This window comes from Drosophila erecta, unplaced genomic scaffold (genome assembly GCF_003286155.1).
Source record: "Drosophila erecta strain 14021-0224.00,06,07 unplaced genomic scaffold, DereRS2 tig00000021-arrow-pilon, whole genome shotgun sequence".
In the NCBI taxonomy this organism is placed as follows: domain Eukaryota; kingdom Metazoa; phylum Arthropoda; class Insecta; order Diptera; family Drosophilidae; genus Drosophila; species Drosophila erecta.
In genome coordinates, this window is record NW_020825198.1 from 6,320,397 (window position 1) to 6,346,455 (window position 26,059).

General features: G+C 43.5%; 5 protein-coding genes across 5 annotated transcripts in view; 3 read left to right on the forward strand and 2 right to left on the reverse strand.

Annotated features, from left to right (window-relative positions):
- Nucleotides 1–15,163, reverse strand: part of LOC6546263 (eukaryotic translation initiation factor 5B) — a 34,530-nt gene extending 19,367 nt beyond the window's left edge. Inside the window, exons 1-6 of the mRNA XM_001971723.3 lie at nt 15,076–15,163; nt 14,546–14,963; nt 13,321–14,471; nt 11,589–13,008; nt 11,363–11,495; nt 1,810–1,886 (exon numbers count right to left, since the gene is read on the reverse strand). Coding sequence (XP_001971759.1) covers nt 1,810–1,886; nt 11,363–11,495; nt 11,589–13,008; nt 13,321–14,471; nt 14,546–14,616 — 2,852 coding nt within the window. The 5' untranslated portion in view covers nt 14,617–14,963; nt 15,076–15,163. The remainder of the gene's footprint in view (nt 1–1,809; nt 1,887–11,362; nt 11,496–11,588; nt 13,009–13,320; nt 14,472–14,545; nt 14,964–15,075) is intronic.
- A 356-nt stretch (nt 15,164–15,519) lies between these two features.
- Nucleotides 15,520–16,743, forward strand: LOC26526108. Its single transcript, XM_015158732.2, has 3 exons — nt 15,520–15,697; nt 15,776–15,903; nt 16,552–16,743. Exons 2-3 carry the CDS (start codon nt 15,808–15,810, stop codon nt 16,729–16,731), a joined length of 276 nt encoding a protein of 91 aa, XP_015014218.1. The 5' UTR covers nt 15,520–15,697; nt 15,776–15,807; the 3' UTR covers nt 16,732–16,743.
- Nucleotides 16,669–20,783, forward strand: LOC6546265 (probable RNA helicase armi). Its single transcript, XM_001971725.3, has 6 exons — nt 16,669–17,212; nt 17,293–17,721; nt 17,789–18,391; nt 18,455–19,417; nt 19,479–20,282; nt 20,337–20,783. Exons 1-6 carry the CDS (start codon nt 16,769–16,771, stop codon nt 20,631–20,633), a joined length of 3,540 nt encoding a protein of 1,179 aa, XP_001971761.2. The 5' UTR covers nt 16,669–16,768; the 3' UTR covers nt 20,634–20,783.
- A 125-nt stretch (nt 20,784–20,908) lies between these two features.
- LOC6546266 (cyclin-J) lies at nt 20,909–22,615 on the forward strand. The gene is made up of 4 exons (XM_015158318.2): nt 20,909–21,138; nt 21,206–21,392; nt 21,466–21,888; nt 21,942–22,615. Exons 1-4 carry the CDS (start codon nt 21,055–21,057, stop codon nt 22,406–22,408), a joined length of 1,161 nt encoding a protein of 386 aa, XP_015013804.1. The 5' UTR covers nt 20,909–21,054; the 3' UTR covers nt 22,409–22,615.
- Nucleotides 22,543–26,023, reverse strand: LOC6546268 (solute carrier family 35 member C2). The gene is made up of 4 exons (XM_001971728.3): nt 25,595–26,023; nt 24,899–25,532; nt 23,950–24,202; nt 22,543–23,891 (listed from the first exon to the last, which is right to left on the reverse strand). Exons 2-4 carry the CDS (start codon nt 25,511–25,513, stop codon nt 23,350–23,352), a joined length of 1,410 nt encoding a protein of 469 aa, XP_001971764.1. The 5' UTR covers nt 25,514–25,532; nt 25,595–26,023; the 3' UTR covers nt 22,543–23,349.
- Between the last annotated feature and the right edge of the window lie 36 nt (nt 26,024–26,059).

Sequence of the window (26,059 nt, forward strand, 5' to 3'; positions counted from 1 at the left end):
TGGGTTATCTTTTCGATTTTTTGAGTTCAAGCGATATCTGAATACACAAGACAGTTTATCATTTTTAATTATTGATGAGAATGCTTAGATTTAAATATACATATCAGAGGATTAGGGTTTATAACTATAACTATAACTATATCACGAGGATCGATTGGGAGTGGCAATCCCTAAAGGGTTAATCAATAGGCAAGCATTGTTGGAGCTGATCACATGCGAGTGAACGAGCCAATTTTATGCATTAAAGATCACATAAAAACAGTTAAGCATTTTATGGAACTCGTAAAGGCGACAGCCACACAGTGGAGCATATACTTGTATAGTAGAACCCATCGAAGGCAATTCTTTGCCGGGCAGACAGACGACTTTTATGGTCGCTGCTCGCAGCGTAAAATGCTAAATTTTATGGTTCGAAAATTCCACACGCGTACGAAACATAAATAAATGAAGAGCAGCCACACATAGTAAAAGATAGTGGGGCGTATAGGGCCAAAAAGGGGCATAACTCAAAGTGAACGCACGCATGCGCAGAAGGGCCGGAAACGGAAATGCGCCGTCTTGGGCGTAGATACAAGCTGCAAGATACCAGATACCAGTTACAATCGCAGCTACATTTCTATTTGCGCTATTCGAGCTTCATTTTTCGTTTTTCCGCACATGTGACAGCGTAATTTGAGTGGGCCGTAAATGTATCTGCGCCTCGCATTCGCAACTTTTATTGTTGCCAAGCAGAGCACGAAAATTGTTTGCAATTGGAAACCGGCATAGTAGCAGAGCAAAGGAGACAGGACTGAAAAAGAGAAAGATGTAGATATAGACGATGGACTTGGCTATTTGGCAGCACTTAACGCCGCTAATGAGACAAAGCTGCCGGCCCAAAGGTTTCGCTCTCTATAATAAATCATGGGCAGCCCTCTTAGCTTTATCCCCTTTATCCCCCCGGTAAAGTGCATTTTGTGATTGCCGCTAAATGAATCACTTAACCCGACCATCGGCTCCTTCGTCGGCTAATATCAGACACAATCTTCAAAGATCCGACCATATTGCGTTGTTGTTTATCAAGTGGCGGGTGGAATGGGCAGGGGCGGGGAATTGTGTTAATGAAGTTAAGCGGCAATAAAATTGCATTGTTCGTTGTCATATATCAAAAAGTCGTTTATTCTCGCTGTCTCGCGGACGTCTTGCTGCTTTAAGTGTTCGGATATAAACCGACAATGGCCTACAATGTAATCGAAAAATGTTCCGGGCACCGCGGATACTATAATGATGAAATGAAGTGTGTGTGCCGTTGAAAATGGTCAGGAGAAGGTGTTACATGTGAGTTGGACACGTTCCCGAGAGGAAGTAATAAAGCTAGGAACCAAAACAAGTAAAAGAAATATGTTTAAAATATATTACATTTTGTTTCTAGTATCTAAAGAAAATCCCATGATGGTTCTATTCTGCGAAATCGCTAAAACAGGAAGTGTATTTTTTAGAAACTGGGTTAAGTGATACTGCCGTATAATAATCATAAAATTACCCAAGTCATCGCCTTTGTTTCATGGTAATACTCATTCATAGAAAACTTTTACTGCAACAATTTTCCATCTGTCGACGTTGTTTCTGTTTGCGAAATCCTCAATGGGGAGTTCAATAAACCCCCACGAAAGTGAATTTGATAGTGGAAGTTTCACTACACTCGGCTGCACCAAATGGCGCATTCAGCAAATTCTTAAGAACTCTGATATGGTACAATTTCGTATGACACATCCGCACACAAATGGCGGGGAAAGTGAGCATAGTAACGATAAGTCTGCGTTTACTTACTGCGCCTCGTGTTCCAACATTGTGGAGGCCTTCATCACATCGCGTTTGACCACGGGACCAATTCGGATAGCAGAGTACTAGAAAAAGTAAATAAAAGGGTTTGCATATGGGGTAAATTCATAAATTTCTATGATAAGGCTTATAAATATAAGGAATGTTTATTTGGCGTTGCGATAAATTGTTTATATATTTATTTTCCCAAGTTCATATAATATTAAATTATATTAATTTATAAATTTAAAATGTAAAACCTTTTCCTTTTTTCAAGAGCATTTTTCTGCATCCTAGTTTTGCCCACCGTGTGTGTCGAAAAAAGTTCAATTTTTGTGTTCTCCCCACTCTTTTTTTGGCCAAAAGCATTTGACCCAAAGAAAACTTTTGCTATTTTTAGTCGCACAGCCATAGCAAAAATAAACGAATAGAAAAATCGAATAGAAAAATAGAACAAAGTCTAACTAAACAAGCAGTCCACCGAAGTGAAACATTTCTCAGAAGTCCAAGTGGCCAGGAGACATTGGAAAGAGACGGGGAAAACTCTGGCGATGGGTTCATTCACATCGAAGATGTTCAATTTTCATTTTATTTATTTTTTTTGTTCGTCGCCAGCAGATGATTACAAATGATCATTGATAAAAATAACAGCAGCAACGCGAGCGTCTGACATGAATGAATGGATGGATGGTTGGTTGGGTGGTTCGAATGGTTTGAATGGTTTGAATGGCCCGGGTGGAATGAGTGAAATGGGTGGATTGCTGGACTTCTGCCGCTGGCGAACTTCAGTGAGTGGGCCAATGGAATTTGCTGTTGATAGCGACTTAATTGCTCCACCGGATATGCACGCGCCACTGATAAGACAGAAATAATGAGAGGCTACCGATTGAACCCATTAACAACTGGCAGTACAACCCGTTTTACTCTCTCTTTTACAGCTGTCTGATAAATTGAAATGTCGGCTTATCGGTTAGATTAATCGGATTAATTTAAATGCCAGCTTATCGCAGGCATAAATTAAACAGAAATACAACACTTAAGCTAAAAGGTCTAAAAAGCTTTCTGATATAGCGCTACTGCTTGATATTTTGAGTACATTTACAAGAAAAATATTTGACACTAGCCCTATTCTGGCATGATAGGTTTCAATTTAAGAAATACAACAAATACATAGCTTATTTTGAGAATTTTTAGAACTGCACATGTATTAAAGATATACACACGCACGATCCACTGACGTCATGTAAAATTGCTGGTTTTCAGCTCAAGTGTTTCGATTGTAAATTGAATTCAATTACAGCTTAACCCATTCATGAGCATTTCATTCATTACTGCGAAACGCCTCAGCTGCTGACGCTGTTATAAAAGAAAATTGTGTGTAACTAACGGAAGGCAAATGGGGAAAATGCGGAAAAAATGGGGGAAAAAGGCGAGAAAGAGTTTTGCAATCAGCAAAACAATGAATGAAATCGGAAGTTTATTGTTGCATGCAATTGTGGCACAGTGGCAGCAAAAGCGAGCAAGAAAACTCAAAGTCGTTGAGCAGGCGAAAAAAATAGCAGTCGTCGGATTCGATTGCATGTAAAACGAAAAACGGGTGCAAACGGTAGTAATAGCCAAATGCCCCCATTTGTGCACTCAAAAAACCGTTTTCCAAATCACATAACACATTGCAAATATACTAAGTATAAGAATGAAACTGATATATGTTGAAAAATTAGACTAGACCGCTTTTTAGTGCTGGCAATAATGCAGTTTAATGGATTTAGTGTTTTAAATGATAATTAGCAGCATATGGTTAGCTGAAATTTATTTGCAGTGCACTTTTCAGTGCGTTACTATGGGACCAGAACATGGTTGTGTGCTGAGGGGTCTCTCCACGTGGCAGCTGGCAGTCGACTTCCAGCTAAATATCATTTCGCACAAACAATCAGAACGTTTTGGCATCACATCCACAATTGGCATCAGCAAAATGGCCAGAAGAAGACGGTTGCCTGTGCTCTGGCCCAGAATTTGTGGGCGGGAAGTGCGTAAGTGGCAAATGAAAGCGCACACCGACTGGCGGCTAATTAGCAGGGGAGCCCGGTTAACGTGGAAGCCAAAGGTAGAAGGCCACGCCCACGGCCACCGCCCCCTTGGCTGATGACGTCAAGTGGCAATGCCACTCAGTGTTATCGATGACACGGGCGAGAAGCCAAGACAGGTGAGCACACTGAGCGAAAAGTGCCAGCATCAATAATTAAAAACTCTATAAACCGATATTTTACATTTGAGTTACTGCCTATTGAAAAATAAACCCACTTTCTAGTCACAATTTAATTTAAATGTATTTCAATAAAAGTGCTTGTTAATATTTTCTAATCAAATCAATGAGAGAGCGAACTTGAAAAAAATAAACTTTGGGACAGTGCATAAATCGATTGTTCAGTGCCTTTTCTTAAACGCTGCCAATAATGCCACTTTTGTTGAAATAACAACTAAATTAATGGCATATGTCGGCTAAACTGACTGACGGACTGCCTAAACAGCTGATTAATGTCGAGGGAAACCTTCGTTACGAAATTGGAAAATTGCGGCGATTTCAAGAAAATGCCGGACGTTGCTAGTGAACTTCCCATTTGGCTTTGGGGTTCTTCAGTGCAAACACAAATCTATTATTTTCAACTTCCTTTCCTTCCAAAAATACGCTCGCTACGTGTTTATGAATGAAATTTAAGCAATAAGCTCTGGAAAGTATCTGTGAGATGTTCGGTGTAACTGTATGCGAGTGATAGTGTATCTGTGTGAGGGTATGAGTGTGTTTGGGACAGGAAGAATTGTTTCCGTTGTTGTTTTTGTTTTCGTCTTTCCATTTATACATTCATTCATTTACTCATTCACTTGGGTTCACTCATTCATTGTTTTTTTCGCTTCTTGCTTCCTTCTTTTTTAATACCCTTGCTGAGGGTTTTATCACATTAGTCAGACAAATTGTACAATCTCAGCATTGTGGTTTTTATTTTTAATTTATATCTCACAATTTCATTTCCTACTCGCACTTTAGAATATAACATAATTTAAATAAAAAAATTAATGTTTCAGTTTCAAAAAGCTTATCCTGACTAATTACTACAATTTTTATTTGTACAAAATGCGAAGTTTTGCACACCCAACTTTGATCCAGTTTTAAGAAGGGTATTGGAACTTCGGCTGCCTTGCTGTGCGTCAGCCCCAAGATGGGTCACATTGCCTTTGTTGTTTTTGGCAACTGCGTCGCATTAATGAAAACATTGGCATTGTCTGCTTCTTACCTCACTTCCTTCCTGCCAACAGGCGTATGCCCAGCTAGTACTACGAAACACGCTAAGCATGGGAAAGAGAGCCACGACCACAGCGAAATCAAATTCATTCATGAAATTCAGCGAAGAGCGTCCAAAAAAACACACACACACACATATAGGGGCGGAGCAGAGGGTTAAGCACCCAACAATGGACTTTTCTTCGGGGTCGCATTTAACCCCTTCGAACCCTCCTCCTCCATCGAGCCATTCATGAATGGACCCCCGAAGACGTCACGCTATCCGATTTAGCCAGTTTCTGTGCCGTCAATATTTCCCAAGATATTTGCGTGGTATTTTTGCTTTTCGCTCATTAATTGCGTAGTTTTTCGCTCATTCTGAAGTGCAAACTAATTGGCCAAACAGAAAAGTAGTTTTCATTAAATAATTAACTTGCTTAAAAATACTTAGTTGAACTATTTCTTTGCTTGAGTGGAAAAAAGAAAGTATCTTTTAAAGATATATGTACAATGTGCTACAGAAGAGATACATACTATGGTAAACTATACATTTCCTAATCATATATTGATCTCCAATGCGGCTAATTATTTCCACACCTCCTGCAATATTACATGGCTATCTACCCAGACGAGCATGCTGGCCAAAGTGGCTAATTATCTTATCTGCCGCTACTGCAGCTTCTGCCGCGAGTGGGCGAAACCGCAATCATTGGCAGTGGATGTGGATGTGGATTCGCATAGTTTGGAATGTTTTTGCATTTTGCATTTTGCATTTCGCATGCAAACGTGCAAATGCGGTGCCAAATGGCGGCCCCAAACGGACGACAAGTCGCCGAGCATGACGAGTTGGATTTGCGAAACTTTCTGTTGTTTACTTTTAATTAAAATGCATGTGGGAATCAAATTACGTCGGTCATACACATTTGCGGCCGACTGCGAGGTATATCTGCCCACCTGGCCCACCTACCAAATCCGAATCCGAATCCGAATCCAAAACCAAATCCAAAGCCAGCAACAACAAGTGGCACACAATTATGGCAAAGGCAACCGCAGCACAATGAATGCATACGAATAGTTGATGGCTACATAATTACATTTTTGCCCAAATGCAGCAACAGCATCTGACGTGATGTTTTGGATCCCAATAGCGGAGATGGAGGATGATATACCCATCCCTATGTATATAAGGAGAGAAAGGGATTGGGGCAGGCTCAGTCGTTTATATGCTGAAACTAGGAATGCTCAAGAATTCGCGGTACATAAATAGGTTTAGATAAAGTAGCAGCACAAGATTGAAAATTAGGATCCTAAAGAATTCGCGTTTCGCCAGAAATGTATCTACATCACCTGAAGCTGAACAATTTAGCTTATTTGGCAACACCAGTAGCTGCTCAGTAATAAAAGTAGACAGCCAGCGTCTAGCAATTTCTCGAGTGCGCAATATTTTTCATTCATGAAAATGGCAACAAGACAAAAACCAAAAACAGTTGCGGGAAACATTGTTGTGCAAAGAAAATACAGGTAAGTGTGAGCGAGTGTGTGGATTGCCAAACTGAATGAATGAACATGAACCCAGCCAAGTTGCGGGTGTACGAACGGCAATGCGAATGCAGCCAGCCAGCCTGTTGTATAAGCCAACTAACCAGCCAACTGAGCGAGCTGCACACAGCTTTTTATGAATGGCAGCCGGCAGCACCGCTATATTTGGCCGTTGATGGCTACGAGGTGCAAATGTTAATGAAGCCAACGCTGCAACATCAACGGCAAACATTCAGTGATGGGTACAAATGGAAGGTGTACCCTTCTATAAAGATGGGTACTTTTTAAGTGAATTTAAAATGCACACAAGCCTGAGAAATTTGTATCGCTTGGGATCTTTACAACATTAGAAAGGTTTGATCAGAGGAATTGGTTATGTACCTTTGGTAACCTAAGTACATTTTGGCCTGGATCTCGTACCGTACCCAGGTACTACCATCACTGCAAGCGTCAGAAGAAATTGCAGGCCAAATGCATAACGGGGTTTGCAATGGCCCAAAGAAAGAGACAGGGCGATGGTGAGTGGTAGCAGCCGCTCATTCATGATGTCTTTGGCTTGGATTTTCCGGCAGGCGATCATAAAAATGTGCAGCCAACAGACCATAAATCTGGCGAAAACATTTTCCATGACGTAACCGAGGAATGTCTGTTGACTGGAGGCGGAAAAGTGCATTTTAACATGCATTTTTATCGGTTCTGTTATTTGGCCCACAGAATAGATGCAGTTTTACCAACCACGCTTTGAAACCGCCCCATACATTTTGGCTTTTATTACCCTCAGAGTTAAATAGCTGTCAATTTATGGCTTATTTTGAGTAATTAAATTTAATTATTTCTTTTAAAAAGGCGCATAAATGGTTAATCGCGATGGTGACGAACACTCACTGCAAAACACATGGCCATCAAGCTGGGCAACAAGTGCAGTCAATTTTCATGAATGAATCGAATACTCGGCATTGATCAGTTGCTCTTGTAGTGTTTGTTGTACTTATTGTGCTTGTTGTTATTGCCGCCGATGGGGGGAAAAAAAGTGGGCGGGGCGGGGAGTTTAATTTATCGAAATGTGTAGCAAATGTTTATTTGATCAATGAAATGAATTATCGTACGAGCATCTGCCAGTGTTTGCGTGCCTGCACATATATTTTTGTATCTCTGTGGAAACAAGCAGATATATCTGCTAAATGAATGAAACAACACAATAAAAGCAACTATTCCATAAATGCCGCTCGATATGTGGGACGCAATTAATAAAACAAAAGTTGAATAAAAGCATTTGTAATTGATTTGTTTTCCATACAATTTATCGCGTTCGTTTGCTTTTATTTTTGCTATCCTCTATTAATTGAAAGCTCAACTCAATTAATGGATTCTAAAAATAAGATAATAATATATAAAATACGAATGCATTTGCAGCTATTAACTCAGACTTTCCAGCTGCAAATATTCAGGGGGTTTAGGTGAATAAATTGTAGTTTCTGGAATAAACTTATAAAAATTCCGTGGCTGGTTCTGTGTCATTCATAGTGGGTGAATTTATTGTACATCCTTCAGATGACGGAAAAGGTCCAAAAGCGTGAAATTTGGATCGCATGAATACCAATTAGTGGAACATTGCAAGCGCAAGATTGATTGGCAATCGCCAATCAACGCAACCTGCGACGTGTCAGAAATTAATGGGCTAAGCGAAACAAAACTCTCAAGCGGGTTTTCTTTATTATTGTTTCCTTTTTTATTTTTCATACACATATACTTGTATATAGAGTTTTGAACGGCAGCGACCACCGCTCAAATGACAATTTCCGGCCGTCAGTTTGGCAGTGCCAATAAATTGGCAACACTGCTCGTATTTCAACGGCCACGCAGGAAAAAAGCAAAAGCACCGAATACCGAATACCAATTTCGATTCGAAAAAGGCCGCCATCATATGTGGGTGCCTAGAAAAATGACTCTGGCAGCAGCGATAACCATAAAGTTTTATGGCATTTTACATAGCATTAGTCGGTCCAAAAAAAAAAGGTAGAGCCCGAGCTTGAGAGTGTCTGTGAATGTTTGTTAGCCAGTTACTAAATTTGGCTTAAATGAAGGCGAAACTTGTTACGTAGCCGGCCGGTGGTCGGCCCACATGGTCAGCATCTCTGGCTTAAATCATGAATGAATCTATAGCCCGCAGCAGAAGTCTGTCACTCTGTCAGTTCGTCACTCATTCAGTCAGCCACTCGGTCAGTCGGCTGGCCATAATTGATTTTCGAAACGAGCGCAGTAAACATGACGGCGACAAATTTTTCGTCTAAAATGTGACAAAATCGGAAAACCAAAGATAAAAAAAAAATAAATAAATAAAGAGCAAAAACCGACGACACCTTACCATATCGAAAAAGCGACAAAAAGTCGTGGCCATATGGACAACATGTGCAAGCGACTGCAGAAATTGTTAATTCATTCATTAGGAGTCGAAGTGACCGTCCGAAAAACACAAGAAACCAAATCTAATGGGCGCGACTCAGAAAAACTACTTGGAAATTATTTCAGTGGGCCGCAAGACAAAAGGAAGCTCAGATGGTTGAATAGGAGCGGACTTCTCCCAAAAAGGGGCTTAACTAGAAAAGCATCTAATTGGCTACTAACGAGATCTAGCGCTAGTATCTTACAGATACTAAACTCTGGGCCAGAACCTCATAAGATCAAGTAGGTGGATATAAGACCACTTTAATAAACATGCGAGGGAGGATAGGTAAATATCAAAACGACTTTAAAAGCCACCTTAAATCAGAGAGCTGCCACAGACATATCGAGATATCGAGGGTATCTGAGCGATGACCCCTTTGCGGCCTGAAACGTCCCTGGCCCGGTCTGATCATTCAGTCAGTCGCTCATTCATTCAGTTCAGTTCAGCAATCCACAACCACGCGCCCTGTGGCTGCATTTGGTGGCTAATTTGCATAGTTTTTCAGCTCGGTGTGCTTTATATTGCGTTGGCGTTTCGGCCCGGATCGCATTGGATCGCTCGCATGTGTGTATGGTCGGAACCTTAAGGCCTGGGAAAGTGTTGCGGCCTGCCGATGATAATGACAATGATGATGATGGCTGCATGGAGATGATGATGACACTGTGGGAAACCTTAGCAAATGTGGGCTGCTGTCGCTAATGAGCTTGTAGTGTCAGCAGAAACGGAAAAATATAAAACAAAAACATTCTGTGTGTGTGTGGTGGGGCGAGTAAGAGTGTGCTCGAATATAGAATATTGCTGAAACAACAGAACGCTCAAGTATCGGGGTCTTGGATCAAATGGCCCATATGTCTGTTTATTGTTTTGTTCACTTTATCCGCGCTTCCGCTGCAACATTTCCGCAGCTGAAGCAGGCGAAAAAAAAAAAATGGGAAATCGCATAAGGCAAGTAATTCTGATTATCTAATTTCCATTAACCAACCAGCCAAGCAATCTCGATCGCTTCATTCATTTACGGCGTGTGAAATTGATTGGGCCGCCTTTGCTAGGGAATAAATATTTGCTAAATTGGAATTTGAGTTGTCATATCCGCTGCGGCCATATACATATACATATATGTACACCAGATACGCGATATACATGCGTTTGCCTATCTATCTATATGGTATATATGGTATATAGAGCGGCCAGTATTTTTAGTTGGGTGTTCAATCTTCTCGAGACTGGGGGGCAGACAGCGAAATGAAATGGTTACAGTGCGTGTTCAGTTGGCTGGGCGCCCGCCATTCGCCTTCTTCTGGCATGAATCATCGCCATGATCATCATCATCATCATCATGGTTTTGGTGGCTGTGGCTAGAACGGCCGGGTTTGCATTTTACAAAAATACGCATTTTTATGTTTACGGCGTAGTCTGGCAGACAGGAGGAGAAAATCTCGTGTCCCCCGCCTCCTCACGCACTCATAATTCCCGAATCCGAAATAGTTTTTTGGCCAGCGCAAATTTACAACTTTGTCGCCGCACCGAATTCAATTTGCCAGCGATATCGAAAAGTAGCCAAGAAAATGGCAAATTTTCCAAACTGCGTACTATGCGTTTTTTTTTTTTTTCCTTTTTTTTTTGGGAAGAAATTTTGTTTATCGTCGGACTATACGAGCTGTTAGAAATAACCCGCCATGGGCAGAAATAAATAATGTGTACATAAATTGCAGAGCCCACCTATTAAAAGGTTATCTCTCCCTCCGTTTTTGGGAACTATGTGGCTGGCTGGCTCGAAAATATTCTTTTGGCTAATTGTCTAAACAAACGGTGCGAAATTATGTTAGCGCATCGTCTGAGTTCTTTTTTTTCCTGCGGGATTTTTCTATCCCTCTGATTCGATTGCAATTCATTTTGAAGCCACGTGTACTTCATTATTTGCCAGGGGATAGTGGGTGCACTGATTTAAAAGGGCGTTAATCAACTAAGCAGAAAATATGAGGAAACCTGGTTTGCATCTAATGCTTGTATTTCTAACTGCAAATAAATTCTGCAGAAACTATGCAATCTGGATTTTTTTGGGGAGTATTACATCGAATATTATTTATATAAGCTATCATTTCATTTAACAGAAATATGAGCAAATAAATTTAAATATAAATGCAACGTGATTCTTCGGTAGCATTTGGCATTCCGTCGCCAGAAAGTATGCTATCAATCTTAACAGATAAACAAAACTGTAAATATCTATAGACCTAACTTTTGAAAACTGATCAAATTAAACTACGCAAAAGATTTACCAACATATTGGGAATACTTACAGGAATCTTAGATGTACGCAGGAACTCCAGAAGAGCCTCCAACGAACCCAGCGTGGAGGCCTGGACATGAACGCCTGTCTGAGCCAGTTTAATATGACTGAGGGCACTCTTCAGCTCCCTGGCAACTTCCTCGCTGAAATAATGCAAATACACATGAAACATGAATATGACATAGATTATAATAGATTATGCGTTTGCTAAAATACAAAATTGACATAAAACTTACGTGCAAATCTCGACTTCATCGGGCTTGTGGGCAACAAGCAGATTGATGCCCGCAATAGCCTTCTCCAGATCCTTGGCGGCGATTTTAACGCCCTGCGCAGCCTTTACTTCCTTGTACTCCACATAGGCGTTCTTCACACGCAGCTCCTTCATGGGCTGGGGCATCAACAGAGAGCGGATCTGGGTGACTATGGGACCATCAGTGCCGGCCACAACCATGGTTTGACCCTCGCGGAGCTTTCCATTGATTAGAATGGCATCGATGGTGGTTCCCAGACCTGGCAGTGCCTTCACCTCCAACACGGTGGCCTGCAGCTCCTCGGAGTACATCAGGCGCTTGGCCAGCATATTCTGACAGAAGTCGGCGATCATGAAGAGCAGGTTGCCCATGCCCTCGCCCGAAATTGCACTGGTCGGCACCAGTGAAATGTATGTCTTCGGATCCGTATTTTCGTAGAACAGAGCAGCATTCAAGCCCTGCTCGGCGAACTGCAGGATCACGTCCTTTGTGCGCTGCTGGAACTCCAGCTGTGTGTTGCTCTGTTGCTCCTTAAGCACATCCCTGACATCTCGTCTGCCCAACTGCTTCCAATCGTACAAACGATCAATCTTGTTCAGGGCCACAATGAACGGACACTTCTTCTTCTTGAGCAGCTGAATTGACTCGATGGTTTGCGGCTCCAAGCCGTGCATAATGTCCACCACCAGGATGGCTATGTCGCAGAGGGAGGATCCTCGGTTCCTTAGGTTGCTGAAGGACTCGTGGCCGGGTGTGTCGATGATCAATAGACCAGGCAAGCGATGTTCAAATCCAGCGGCCGCCTTTACGTACTTGGTCTGCTCCTTTATGGCTTCGATGGGCACGTTTGTGGCTCCAATCTGCTGGGTGATGCCACCCGCCTCGGAATCCTGGACGTGTGTCCGCCTCAGTTTGTCCAGAATCTTGGTTTTCCCTGTATCTACATGACCTAGCACACAAACAACTCCGGCTCTGAGTTCATCGGTTGAGCGCTTCTTTTCCGCCTCGGCTTGGCGTTTCAGGATTCTGGCTTCCGCACGGAGTCGTCGCGACTCTGGGTCATTGGCCAACACCGATACCTCACGGGAATCATCGCTATCCTCATCGGAGTCATCGCTGTCATCTTCATCTTCGTCATCTTCATCGTCCTCTGTATCATCGTCTTCTTCCTCGGCAGCCTCGGTCTTGCCATTGTTAGTGGCCTGCGAGGTTTCCTCCTCGGGCTCTGGCTCAGCCTCACTATCGGTGGCATCCCAACTCTCCTTGACTCTCTCCTCCTCGGCCTTTTCGGCAGCAGCTGCAGCTGCAGCAGCGGCGGCAGCTTGGGCTTCCGCTGCCTTGGCCTCCTCCTCGACGGCCTCTTCCTTGGGGCCCTTCTTTTTGTTCGGACGGATGCGAGTTCCTGAAAGACATTAATCCGTTAGTAAGGACTTAAATAAGCAAGTGAAGAGTTCGAATTTGCGCCTGATATTTAGATTATAAGCTAGTATTGTTACAAAGCAACACAAAAACCGAGGGCCTTGCATACAAATGCATGGAGAAAGCAATACCATTTACAAAAAAAGTGATATACAAGTGTACAAATAAATGTTAAAAAAATACTTTCACTTTCTAGACGACTGTATATAAAATCTAGATATAATTAATTATCAGGCCACAAACAGTAATAATCAAACTTTGGAGCTTTGTAGAACCATTAATGAAATGAAATCACCTGGCCGCGTGGGTCGCTTGTCGTTGGGATCGGGAATCTCGAGTCCCTGAGCCTTCAGAGACTCCAGAAGAGCCTGGGCCCTAGCCCTGTCCTCCTTCTGCTTCTTGGTGAGCAGTTTGCCTTCGGCCTTCAAGCGAGCCTTGCGTTCCGCCTCGCGCTGCTTCTTTTTCTCCTTCCTCTCGGCCTCTAGACGCACTGCTTCCAGGCGGGCTTCCTCGCGCTCATCCTCCAGGCGAATTCGCTCTGCCTCCTCCCGCTCTAGGCGCTCTTCTTCCTCCTTGCGCTTTCTCAGCTGCTCCTGCATGGCCGCCACCATGGCAGCAGACATACCCTTCTTCTTGGTGTCCTTCTTCTCTTCCTCAAGCTCGGCCTTCTTATCCTTCTTACCCTTCTTCTTGTTTTTGGTGGACTTTTCCTCCTCTTCTTCGACTTCGGGCTGGACTTCTTCCGTAGCTACTGGCTCTGGTTCTGGCGCAGGTTTCTCCACGGGCTTAGGTTTGGGTTCAGTAGCTGCCTTTTGCTTGGCTAGAGCAGCCTCCCTCTTTTGGCGCTCCTTCTTTTCCTTCTTTTTCTGGGCAGCTGACTTCACAGTGCTGCCGCCCTCATCGTCGTCGCTGGCCTCATCCTCTCCCGCGTTTTCTGCCACAGCAGCCTGCTTGGTCTGCTTCTTGTTTTTTTTTTTCTTGGAGAACTCATCAGCCAGTTCTTCCGGGGAGACAACAGTAGTGGAAGCAGGAGCAGCCTCTCCTGCGTATTCCGCTTGAAGCTCAGCTAAAACTTTGTCCAGATCTTCATCGTCATCGTCCTTTCCCTTGCGTTTGGCCTTTTTGCCCTTCTTCTCGTTCTTCTGGGCCTTGGCGACCACTACCTTTTCCTCCTCCTCAGACTGGCTTTCCTGGGCAGCGGGCTCGTCCTGGTCATCGTCGTCCATTAGCAGCTCAAAGGCGGACTTCTTGGACGCTTTGCCCTTGGCGGGCACCACCTCCTCCTCATCGGAGGCGTCATTCTTGCCTGCTTTGCCCTTTCCCTTGACATTAAGCTTCTTGACCCCTTTGGTCAGGGCTTGGACATCGTCCTCGCCAGCTTTATTGCCCTTCAGGGGTTGGTTCTTCTTGTTGTTGAGGCTCACCTGGTCGCTGTCCACATCGGAGCTGTAAGATTGAATAATAAACGTTAGAAAGTTTGCCAAGTTGGCAGGTTGATGCCCAACTTGCACAAGACTTACATTTCGTCCGCCGAGGAACCGCCTTCGACCTTGGTCACTATCTCTTTCTTGCCCTTTTTAGCTTTAACCATCTTCCCGCTTGCGACTGCAACACGCTCCTCCGCTGGCCGAAAACAAAAAGCCGTGGGTTATTCACTGCTGAAAGATCCGCACACGCGACGCCTCGGCAGCCAAGAAAAAGAGGAGGAAGACTTTCCTTTGGGTGCTCCTGGTGCTGGTGATCTTCTGATCCTGACTCCGCTTCGGTGGCTTCTTCGGCCCTGCTCCTGCGGAATTAGGCAATCAACGGCTAAATCTGATACGGCGGTTTGCCAATTTTCGGTTTTATTTAGCCGTGGAAATTCTGCACACAAACACGTTGGTCGAGTGGGTAGGTGCGGGGGGGTTGCCCAGACAGTGTGACCATGGGGGTGGATTGCTGAAAATCACAGAGGCTGAATTAAAGTTATCGATTATACCCTGTAGTCCCCCATTGAGGAGGGAGTTTTGTTTTTAGAGTAGATAATTGAATATACAAATTGGATATTTACAACATGTAGCGCCGGCGTGCGCTGTTTACGGAGACCATTTATCGCCGCTGACACTCAGTTGCATACTTCTCATACATACGGCAGTTGGTTTTATATACGAATTCAACTGCGAAAAGTATTGAACATATTCTTGAATTTCATTGATCACAGGAGATTTATGGAGAAGGAAACCATTTATGGTCTTTCTGTATACATATACTCGAAAGGCTTAATGGATTGCGGAAAGTTGTTTATCATATTTCGAAACTTTAAGTAGTTATTAAAGATAAGTGACAGAAAACTAGCCGCTACTCTTGATACTTAACAAACGTCTTTGTTCTACAGCTTATGTCTTATCCAGTTCTACATCTTCCACTAAAAATATTATTTCCGATGTGTAAACGAACTTATATATCCTCTAAGCTACATATGCCACTGAAAAATGACACTAAAAAATACCACTGGCTACAGCATTGGGTATTTTCTACCTCGCTAAATGCGGTCACACTTAAAAGTTCACCTAAACGCTTTATGCTCGAAATTTTGATCGCGAGTTTTTTCGAAAACTACGACTATTTATCTCCTGAATACCCAAGACCTATCGCGCAGTGCATCCACTAACTCAACAGCATTAGTAATTTACGTGAGTACAAGCAATCAGTGCAAATCCGGATGTAAATTTCCAAAAAGCCGGTAAGGAACTCCAATTTTGGATCCACAGCTCGATATCGAAGGAAATTTGAGGATTGGACAATGTCCAGCGAAGCATCCGGAAGTATTACCATCAAAGAAGAAGCATCCACGAGCGCTACGGCCACCAGTATTCCTGTAGAATCCGGAGAAGCAGAGGTAAGAAGTTGTTGTATTTGTGTGGGAAAGAAAGAGATGAAATCAGCGCAGGGATAACTGTAAAACTATTGGTGTCTCTTGTCGTGAAACTTGTGGTTGCTTGCCTTCCATTCAAACTGTTGCGCATTTACAGTATTTTTTTACTAGCTACACTGAAAAACAAAATACTATTGAATTACAAAAACCTAACTGGTAGTTTTAAATTTTCCGTTGCTGTTTAATAACATTATTTATTAAGATGACAACATAAACCAGGAATATCATATTGCAGTAAATTTATTCAATTGGTGCAGTGTATCCACTCTACTCAGTGTTTCTTTTAGTGTTTCAGTTCAAAATTTCTAATGTACATACATATGTACAAAATATACAGTTTCCAGTCGCACTCGTAAAAATTTGAAGCGCACATTTTTTTCAGGGTCGACTTGTATGTTCCCTTCCTCAAAACATACTGAAAATGTGTACATATATTTAGCTTAAATATATTAATATAATTTAAATATTTTTTTTTATTTTTTATTGGTATTCTATATTATTTTTAATAAATAATTATTAAATAAAAATTATAGGTTACTTAATACTTCGGTTTCATTTAACGCAACTTTGTCGCTCTGAAATGTTTTCAAAAATGATTGTTCCAATTTTCAGGCTAAGAAATCCGAGATCGGAGCTGACAAGGCGGAATCGCAGACCGAAGCCGAGGGCGGGAAGGCGGCGGAGACGACGGAGACCCACTTGAAGCGTCTGCAGAATCTGCGCAAGGAATTGGGCTACCTCAGCGAAACCGACTGGATGTACGAGAGTCTCGACAAGAAAGCAGCGCAGTAGAAACCCCAGAGCATCCATCGCAAGACCCCTGTCAAAAATGTTCACATTCGTTCGCAAGTTTTTCACCGACCCGGATCGTGACCGGGAGGATATCTTGGAATGCTTGGATCGGGAGAGTCGCTTTTTAGATCAAAAACTAATGGAGGAGAAGTTGGATCATCAGCTTAAGGCGAATCCATACGAAATGGATGCGATTTTAAATAACAAGATCGGTCAGCTAACGCAGGGTCTTTCGGAAATAGACATCAATAAGGAAGGTTCCTGCACCGCCAGAAAGGGAGTGATCACCAGTCTAGCCTGCGATGGTGGAGTCATCGACAAGGACGTTTTCTTCGAAAGCAAGGTGGCAGGGGAAATCTTTTTGGAGCTACACGTCGGCTGTGTAGTGGAATACTTGACTTTTAAGACGGGGGAAACCTTGCGGGTGGTCAAGGTGTCCCGTATCCTTGAGCACTGCTGGGAGGATACAAACCAAAATCAGGTGGGCTCATCGGTAGTAGTTATATTAGTCATTCTTTTAAAGCCAACGCTTAATGCCTTTACAATCCCAATCGCTGTCAGATTGATAAAGCTTTGGATAACCTAAAAAACGAAAAGCCCACCTACTTTAACACCGAAACAAGGAGCGTTTTGGGTCTGATTAGCCAGCGTCTGGCATCTTCCATAGACGTGGAAACGGAGTACGGACACCTTACAGTCGAGCTAGACAATATCGAGATGGACTTCATCCCAGCTAATGGAGATCGAGTGCGCCTAGAGTGCAACATTCAGCTGGATGACGGTTTTGTGGACAAACAGGGAGAAATCCTGGAGGTGACCAAGATGTTCCCCACGCGCATTGAAGATGGTGAAAAGTGCATTGTGGAGCGCGTATATACAGATCTAGTTGTGCTGGGTCCGGGAACCTACGTTTTAAAAGCGGACGTGCCCAGCGGCACTGATCTTCATCTGGGCGACTTTGTGCTCGCCGATCTCATAGAGTGCCAGTATGTAAGTTATAGAGGAGGCAAATTAAACTTTCATTTTTTCTCTTAATAAATGTGTTCTAATCCCCCAGTCCAAGTTTACGAGACGCGCCATTAAGATTACTCCGTTGGAGAAAAATTTTGGGGCAACCAAGGTGATCCAGCAGGGCAGTTTGGGATCTTCCAGCAGTGGACACGCGGTGACGGTGACTGGTGTAAATCGCTTCATCACCACAGAACTCTGGCAAAAACAGAGTGTATCTCTAAAACTGACAAACAATCTAAGTCGCACTTTGCGCCTGGAGAGCATTTCCGTCTGCAATGACAGTGAGTCCCAGTTGAGCGTGGTGACGCCTCTCAAATCCATGGATATAGGCAGCGGCTGCGAAATAACAATGAATTTTGAGATCCACACGAAGTTTCTTGGGGAAGCAACCGAAAACTTCGAGCTGAATTTCGATCGATTTAAGGTGAGACGCGTCTTCACGGTGATCGTGTGCAAAACAAAGGAGGAAGCCGCTGAAGCTGAGAAACGTATGATAGCAGCTGAAACTCTGATGGCTCCGGGACGTAACGTCCACCAGAGGTCACGATTCTATGCCAATCAAGTTTGGGGCAACAAGATGGATGTGATCCCAGGACAACACGTTGTTACCAAGCGCAGATTTGTTGCCCTGCGCTTGGGTTCCTTTGAAGTAAGGAGTGTTTACAAGGAGTGCTTACAAAATTATATGATTGCTTATTATGGTTTCTTTAAGGTGCCCGAGAAGTTGCGTCAAATGTATTTGACCATCGAACGGCGACAAGAAATGTTCGATGCCATCGAGCAGCACTATTCATGCCTCAAGGAACCTCTTAGCGTTAATAACTATATGCAGCGTTTCAGCTTGTTCCTACACCTCGAGGAGATTGAGTGCTTCGTGAACTTCCGCAACTACGACAGGGACCGAGCACATTTTCTGCGTGACGGAGAGTTCCTTGCGCTGCAGATCGAGAATCTAGCCGAGCGTCGTCCCTCGCTGGTCGTGGGCGATACAGTGCGAGCCATTAATCCCTGGGCGGATCCTGATTCCCGGAGCAACAAGTCCTACGAGGGCATTATCCATAAGGTGCTCTTCAATCGCGTACTACTAAAATTCCACTCCAGTTTCCAGGAGAAATACAATGGCGAGGATTATCGACTAGAGTTCTATTTCTCGCGCTACTGCTTTCGCAAGCAGCACCATGCCATCTCCACAATTGTTAGAGTAATGGGCGAGGATTTCCTGTTTCCCAGTAAGGTAACTAAGCGTGAAAATCCCCAGCTGGATGTCCATATGAAGGGTGATGACATGTACCTGTATGATTCGATATTACCGTGGTATAATCAGTCGCTTAATTCGATCCAAAAACGAGCTGTTTTCAATATCCTGCGCGGTGAGGCACAGAACATTCCCTATGTGATCTTTGGGCCTCCGGGCACTGGAAAAACGGTGACCCTGGTGGAGACAATACTCCAGTTGGTTAGGAATCTGCCTAGTGCCCGAATCTTGGTGGGAACACCATCAAACAGCTCAGCGGATTTGGTGACAAAGAGGCTCATTGATAGCAAAGCTCTGCTCCAGGGCGACTTTATACGCCTCGTGTCGCAAAATCAAGTGGAGAGAGACTTGATTCCTCCAGAATTGATGAGCTACTGCGCCACAACTGATGTCGGTGCTGTGGGCTCCTGCGAGGACAAAGTGAGTATAAATATGTATTCTTTGATTGGGCACCAAATAATCTTGGCTATTTTGCTATTAGATGGTGGTCACGGAATCGGGATTAAAGCTTCGCTGCCAAGCTAAGTTTATGGGCACTCATCGAATTACCATCTCCACCTGCTCTACTTTGGGAAACTTTTTACAAATGGGTTTTCCACCGGGTCATTTTACCCACGCACTTTTCGATGAGGCAGGTCAATCCACTGAACCAGACACAATGATACCCACTGTAATGCTAACGAAGAAACGCTGTCAAGTTGTTTTGTCAGGTGATCCTCGCCAGCTGCAGTCTATTGTCACCAATCGTTTTGCAGCGGAAAGAGGACTTTCCACATCCTTTATGGAGAGATTGCTGGAGCGCTCGCCATATCGAAGGGATCTTCAGAGATATCCCGAAAGCTCAGGCTACAATCCAGCAGTGCTGACCAAATTATTGTACAATTACCGAGCATTACCGTCGATCATGAGCATTTATAGCAAACTATTCTACGATGACGAACTGATCCCAGTGGTTTCCGAAAAGGATTCTAGGGAGTCTCGCTTACTAAGTTCAGTGCGGTGTGTATTTGAGCCCGAAAAAGATATGCCTCGAGCTCATGGCACGTTCTTTTATGGAATCACTGGAGAAAACAGGCAAGAGAACGATTCCCCTTCTTGGTACAATCCCCAAGAGGTCAAGGAGGTGTTCCTGATGACCATCGCCCTGTACCGTGCCAATGTGACTGCCGACCAGATCGGTATACTCACGCCGTATATGAAGCAGGTGAAGATGCTGCGGAATATGTTCATTGGCACCGATGTGGTTATGCCGAAAATTGGTTCCGTCGAGGAGTTTCAGGGGCAGGTGGGTGGAATTCTAATCAATGTTGCCTATACACCTAACGTTTGTAATTTGCAGGAACGTGACATTATGCTTATTTCCACGGTGCGTTCATCGGAAGCGATCCTGCGCATGGATGCCCGGTTATCCTTGGGTTTCGTGCGTTGCAGCAAGCGAATGAACGTGGCCATTTCCCGAGCACGTGCCATGATGATCATCTTTGGGAATCCCCATCTTCTAGCCGTCGACGAATGCTGGCGCCAACTCATCCTGTTCTGTGCCAACAATAACGCTTACTTTGGCTGTGATCTGCCTCAATCGGTGGTGAATCAGGAAGATGAGGACCCTGTTCGCTCGGAAACATTCGTGCCTTAACTTAACTACTAGAAATTATATTCTGTATGTCCGCTATGCAAGGAGCTACTACAGACGGCTAACTAATCCAAATACCTTGCTTTGAACTAAGAAAATATGACAGTTTATTTCGTTTTAATTGTTAGGAAACCACTTGTTATGGTCAAAATAAAAAGCTCAATTCTAATCTTTGAATTTTTCGTCAAAGTGGTAAATTTCCCAAGTGCAGATATGGCTTAATGGGCTGTACCCCACTTTCAGCAGTCTGGCAACGGGGCTGACTGAGTTTCGCAGTGTGGTAGCACTGGCCAGAGCCGTTATACCGCCATGTTTGCGCTCCTTTTGTTTTCGCCTCCATTTGTTTTGCTTATTCCGCCGTAAAGTTTGTTGCCTTTAAATCCGTAATTTGGGACATTGAATATCTGCTGGATATTTCGATATAATGGAGCAGAATGTGGCTGCCGAGCAGAACATCTTCGTCGTTGACCACAAATTGAAGAAGAATTCCCGGCAAGCAGATGTCGAGGTAAACGGACATGTGCTTAACTTTTGCGTGCCAAACTTTACTTATTTCGTTAAATATCAATTTATAGCGCCTGGCTAAGACGCATTGGCTCAGCGACTACGCCCGGGATATATTTTTGACCATGAGGGAGCAGGAACTCCGCCGGAAGCCGATGTTTTTCCTTTCGCCGCAATTGAGCGAGCGCCAGAGGATGCTGCAGTTGCTCAAACTGGTGACCCGTGCCCACAAGCTCAGTCGCTGTGCTCTGCACCTGGGTGAGCATGTTACAGTGGGGCCTCGCTTCATGTACAACTCATTGTAACTTATCTATTATTCGTTTGATTCCAGCCGTTTACTATATGGATCGCTTTGTTGATCACTACAAAATCCGTCCGGACAAGCTGTTGCTGGTGGCCATCACCTGTCTTCATATAGCAGCGCAGATCGAAAACACCGATGCGTTTATTCCGCACTATAGCGAAATGAACAGAATGGTCAAGAACGCCTATACGGCTTTCGAGTACAAGGCTGTGGAAAGGAAGATCCTGTGCTTCCTCAACTTCGAGCTGGTGCGTCCCACAACTGCCAGTTTTGTGGAGCTGTTCGCCTGCAGTTTTCTCACTCGCTCCGATTTCAAAAACTATACCGAGATGCTGGATGAGAGCGAGAGGAACCACTACATTCAGCCATATCAGCGATATATAAGCTTCGAAGAGATGCTGTCTATATTGGCTCAATTGCTGCTTCGCATGGCGGATTACACATTGCACAGTGAGTATGGAATTGCCAGGAAAAGAACGTGATACCAAAGAACACTCATTCAGTTTCCAGATTTGCCAATGATCTGCCATCCCTTTTGGCTGCCGCCTGCATTGCTGCAGTGCGCCAGGTCAGCGGGGTCAGGTGCTGGTCGCAGTACCTCGTTGGGCTGACCTCTTACACCGAGGCTCATGTCGAGCCCTACATGAACGTCTTGACCGACTATCATTATTACCAGATTATTCAGCCCGATTACGACTGTCCCTCCGTTCAGATCAACCAGAATTTAGCCAGCCCCGATTCTGGATTTGAGGAGTCGTTCACTGAAAACACCAACTTGGTGGTCTCCGATGAAGTGGTCACAGTAGAGACCTACAACATTATCACCGTGCAGCTGCAGGATCCTCCTCCACATTCCACTAATTTCCTTCCCAAGGAGCAAACCCATTTGAAGCGGCCGCGCTTTGAAGACGACCCTGAAAACCTCCACCCATTGAAACACGCCAAAGTGGAAAGTGATCCGAATAATTAGTAACACATGAAAAAGTAAAGCTATTTCCACTTGGAGGAAATCCAAGTAGTTTAAAGGTGAAATGACATCAATAACGTAGATATGGTATTGTTCAATTGAGTTGAACCTCACCCATATAATAATCGTGATGTTATGCTTTATATATATGTATTTAATATATATTTGAAATTATCTTATAAACTTATGAATACAAAATGTCCAAAACTCAACAAAATGATGCATTATCAACTAAAAACAACAAAGACATTATTAATAATTTGCTAAAAAAAAACAATGGCCCTTGTTTAATTTAATCAGACATTTTCGGAGCTTTCAAATTCAAAATTTCTTATAATTAAAAGGGTTTTCAATTAAATTTGGATTGCCAATTGAAAGGTGCCAGTTAAGGAACAATAAAAAGGTCATTAAGGCTTTCTTATTTTTACATATATTGTAAGACTTAAGATTGCATTTTTACAAAAAGAAACGAGATATATTTCAGAACTCAAGTAAACTTTGGACAGTTATCCATACATCTTTAGCTTCACAAATCCAAAAAGATCAGATAATTTAGATTTTTAAGGATTCAATTCCGTTAATTGTTTCCTGCGCACAGAAACATTAATTGTTTGTCCAAAGATTACCGTTTGTCCCTACGATTTCGTGTCGTTAGAATCAAATCAACATGAAGATGAGTGCTACTCATTAGGGGATAGCACCCACACTTCAATTTGATGACGTCTCATATATCTAGCCTAGCTCCTAAATGCACAAGGCGGGAATGCATCGAGGAAGTCGGGGAATCGATGTCGGAAGGAATGAAGAGTGTCAAACTAACTAACTTAATTAGACCTGCATTGCCATCCCAGCGTGGTAAGTAGTTTCGTGGACAAATTTGCTGGCAAACATAAAAGTAGTTTGAATTTACAACATTTACAGGACATCTGTACAAGGATTGGCTTTCATCGCTGCATGTCGCGTCGTTTCAGCACGTCGAAGATCACATCGGAGGCGTTCTGTTTGTTGCTTGGACCAGACTCGTCCTCCGAATCCGTTTGCTCCAGCAATGGCACCGTCAGCGTGGAGTGCGATTTCACATGGACACCCACAATGGCACTGCCCTCGTTGAATTTGTACTCTCCTGGGTTCGACTCCTCCTGGTCGTTATCAAGCTGCAACTCCTGCTGTTTTTGCATCTCCTTCATATTGTTGTACTTATGCAGGAGGTGGCAAAAGATACCCGCCAGGCAAATGGCCAAGCCAATGGAGTTGATAACACTCAGGTGGTCGTTCCTGATGGTCACAGCTAATGCCAACTGGCAGATATCCTTAAATATCCCGGCTATCGAGAGCGTCAGACTGGAGGTCTTGCACAGCACCAGGAACTCACTGAACTCCATGAAAAATGCCAGCAAAGCTCCCGCTGTTATCCTCGCAATGGCCAAAGTTATCTCATTTGAGGTGTGGTCGGGCAGATTTTCTATCACCGCGATGAGGCGGGCACCTGGAGAAGATTGGGTATAATTAGATGTTCATTTTTGCACAGTAAGCTACAAGCCAACCTTCGATTCCAATTACGAGGGGCACCAGTGAGGCAACCATCCACGGCTGCATATAATATATCATGTCGATGGGATTGTGCAAGCCCAGTTTCGATTTCTGCATTATGAACTGCGCAAAACTCCATCGCAGTCCGCTGCTCAATGAGGCGAAAAGGATGAAGAAGAAGCCTAGGGCATTAAAGTCCGTTGACTTGTAAGTGAACATCAGAAGGCCAGTGCCTATCAGGCCCACAATCGAGACCAGAGACCAGCTCTGAAAGTATAAAATGCCATTAATGCACAACCATAATTGGCCGTTTTGACACAAAGAAAGATAAATATTTGAAATTTCGTTTTCACTTCTAGAGTTAAAGCAATTAAGATCTATATTAAAGAAACTAGACTAGCAACTTTTAATTACTTAACACATATCAAACCAGTTTGTTGCTATTTTTACTTAATTTTTTATTGTCTAACTGATAGGCATCTGCTCTAAAGTCAATACAAACATAGTCGCATGTGTGTAAATATGCCAAATTGCTTATCTACAAGTAAAATTACCAGGTATATGGATTGCCCTCAATTAACTGATAATAATGCAACATTTGTGGACTACAAAAATAATATCCGAGATAATGTTATTTATCTATTCCTTTTGGTGTTTTGTTGGAAAATAATCAAGTGATTTTTTTAGGTACATTTTAAGTGATTTGGTTTCTCAAAGAGGAGGCTATCAATAGAAATACTGAGAACCAGTAAAAGATTGAGATATATAATTCGTCCTAAACCTTTTAGTGTCTAAATCAATGTGTTCCCCTACCATATCGAATTAAAATAAGATAAGAAGCTTAAAAAGTTGTTAACATTTTGGCACCTTCTTATACAAGTAAATAGATAACACTCAAGAAAACTTGTTAACGTGTAAGTTCCCTATTTCAGTCTGTAGTAATTGGATAGCAAATTGCCTCACCTTCTTCTCCAGTCCAAAAGCGATGGCGAATAGCAGGATGAAGACGATGGTCGAGGACTTGGTCATGGTGTAGAGGGAAATGGGTACCAGAGCCAGGCCCCAGTTGGAGAATCCAATGTCGATGGCACTGGCAACACCCGTTGGTGCCATTTTCCTGAGGGCGAGCCTCCAATCCAACTGAACCCGCGACCGGCCTACTCGGATCCTGTAGATTTTGCGCGCCGCGGCCGCCAGAAGGAACTTCACAACCAGGTGATAGGTCACGATGGTCAGGGGAAAGGGCATCAGCCGGTTAATGTACGTTTGGTAGAATGTCAGCGTTATGGATAGCGCCAGATACAATAAGATAATGGCCAGCGTTCCCACGGCCATCTGCATCATCATGCTCTCCTGGGCCAACGTGGCCGTTTCGCTGCTGCCCGGTGTCTCTCCGGATACGGACGTTCCGCTGGCGTACTTGAAGTTGCTCTGCCGCAACCGATGGCCATTGCTCAGCTTTGTCTGCTGTGCCAAACGGAGTTCGATCTCCTCGTCTTCTGCATCGCTGGCATTTCCATTTCCGTTACCACCCGCCTCGCCACTGGTATTTAGCCGCTCGTACTTGGCCGCCACCATTATATATTATCGGAAATGCCTGAGAACAAAGACACAGGTAGTGGAAGGTAAATATATGAAAAACGCGACGCGGCAACTTACTTTTTTCGTTATCTTGAAGTCTACGTCCATATGTATCAATATGTTCCGTGGGTTTCGCTGTTTTTTCGTCACTCCGCCTGTTATCTGCTAATATTCTATATATGTATATATTCAGACTCGGTTGTACAACAATGGAAGTAGCATTAATGGGTTTTTACGGTGCCATTTCAAGCAAAACTTCTGTTTTTCGACTTCGTTTCTTGCCAACTGTTTATACACAGGCAGTGGTGGCCGCTCAGCTTGTTGCCCGCCAGATTTGACTGGCGTGGGTGGAACAGTACAGCGATTTTAACTAGATGTGCCAGCTCTGGCGGCCAGTGGGTGTGCGATATCGATATATCGATTGCGCGAGCTTGTCAAAATTATTTAAACAGCGATTATTGACAAAAATATGGTTTTTGCTAGGGTTTTATTTGCATTTTAACCCTAGATAGACATAGCCAGCTTAAAGATTCATATGCTCAT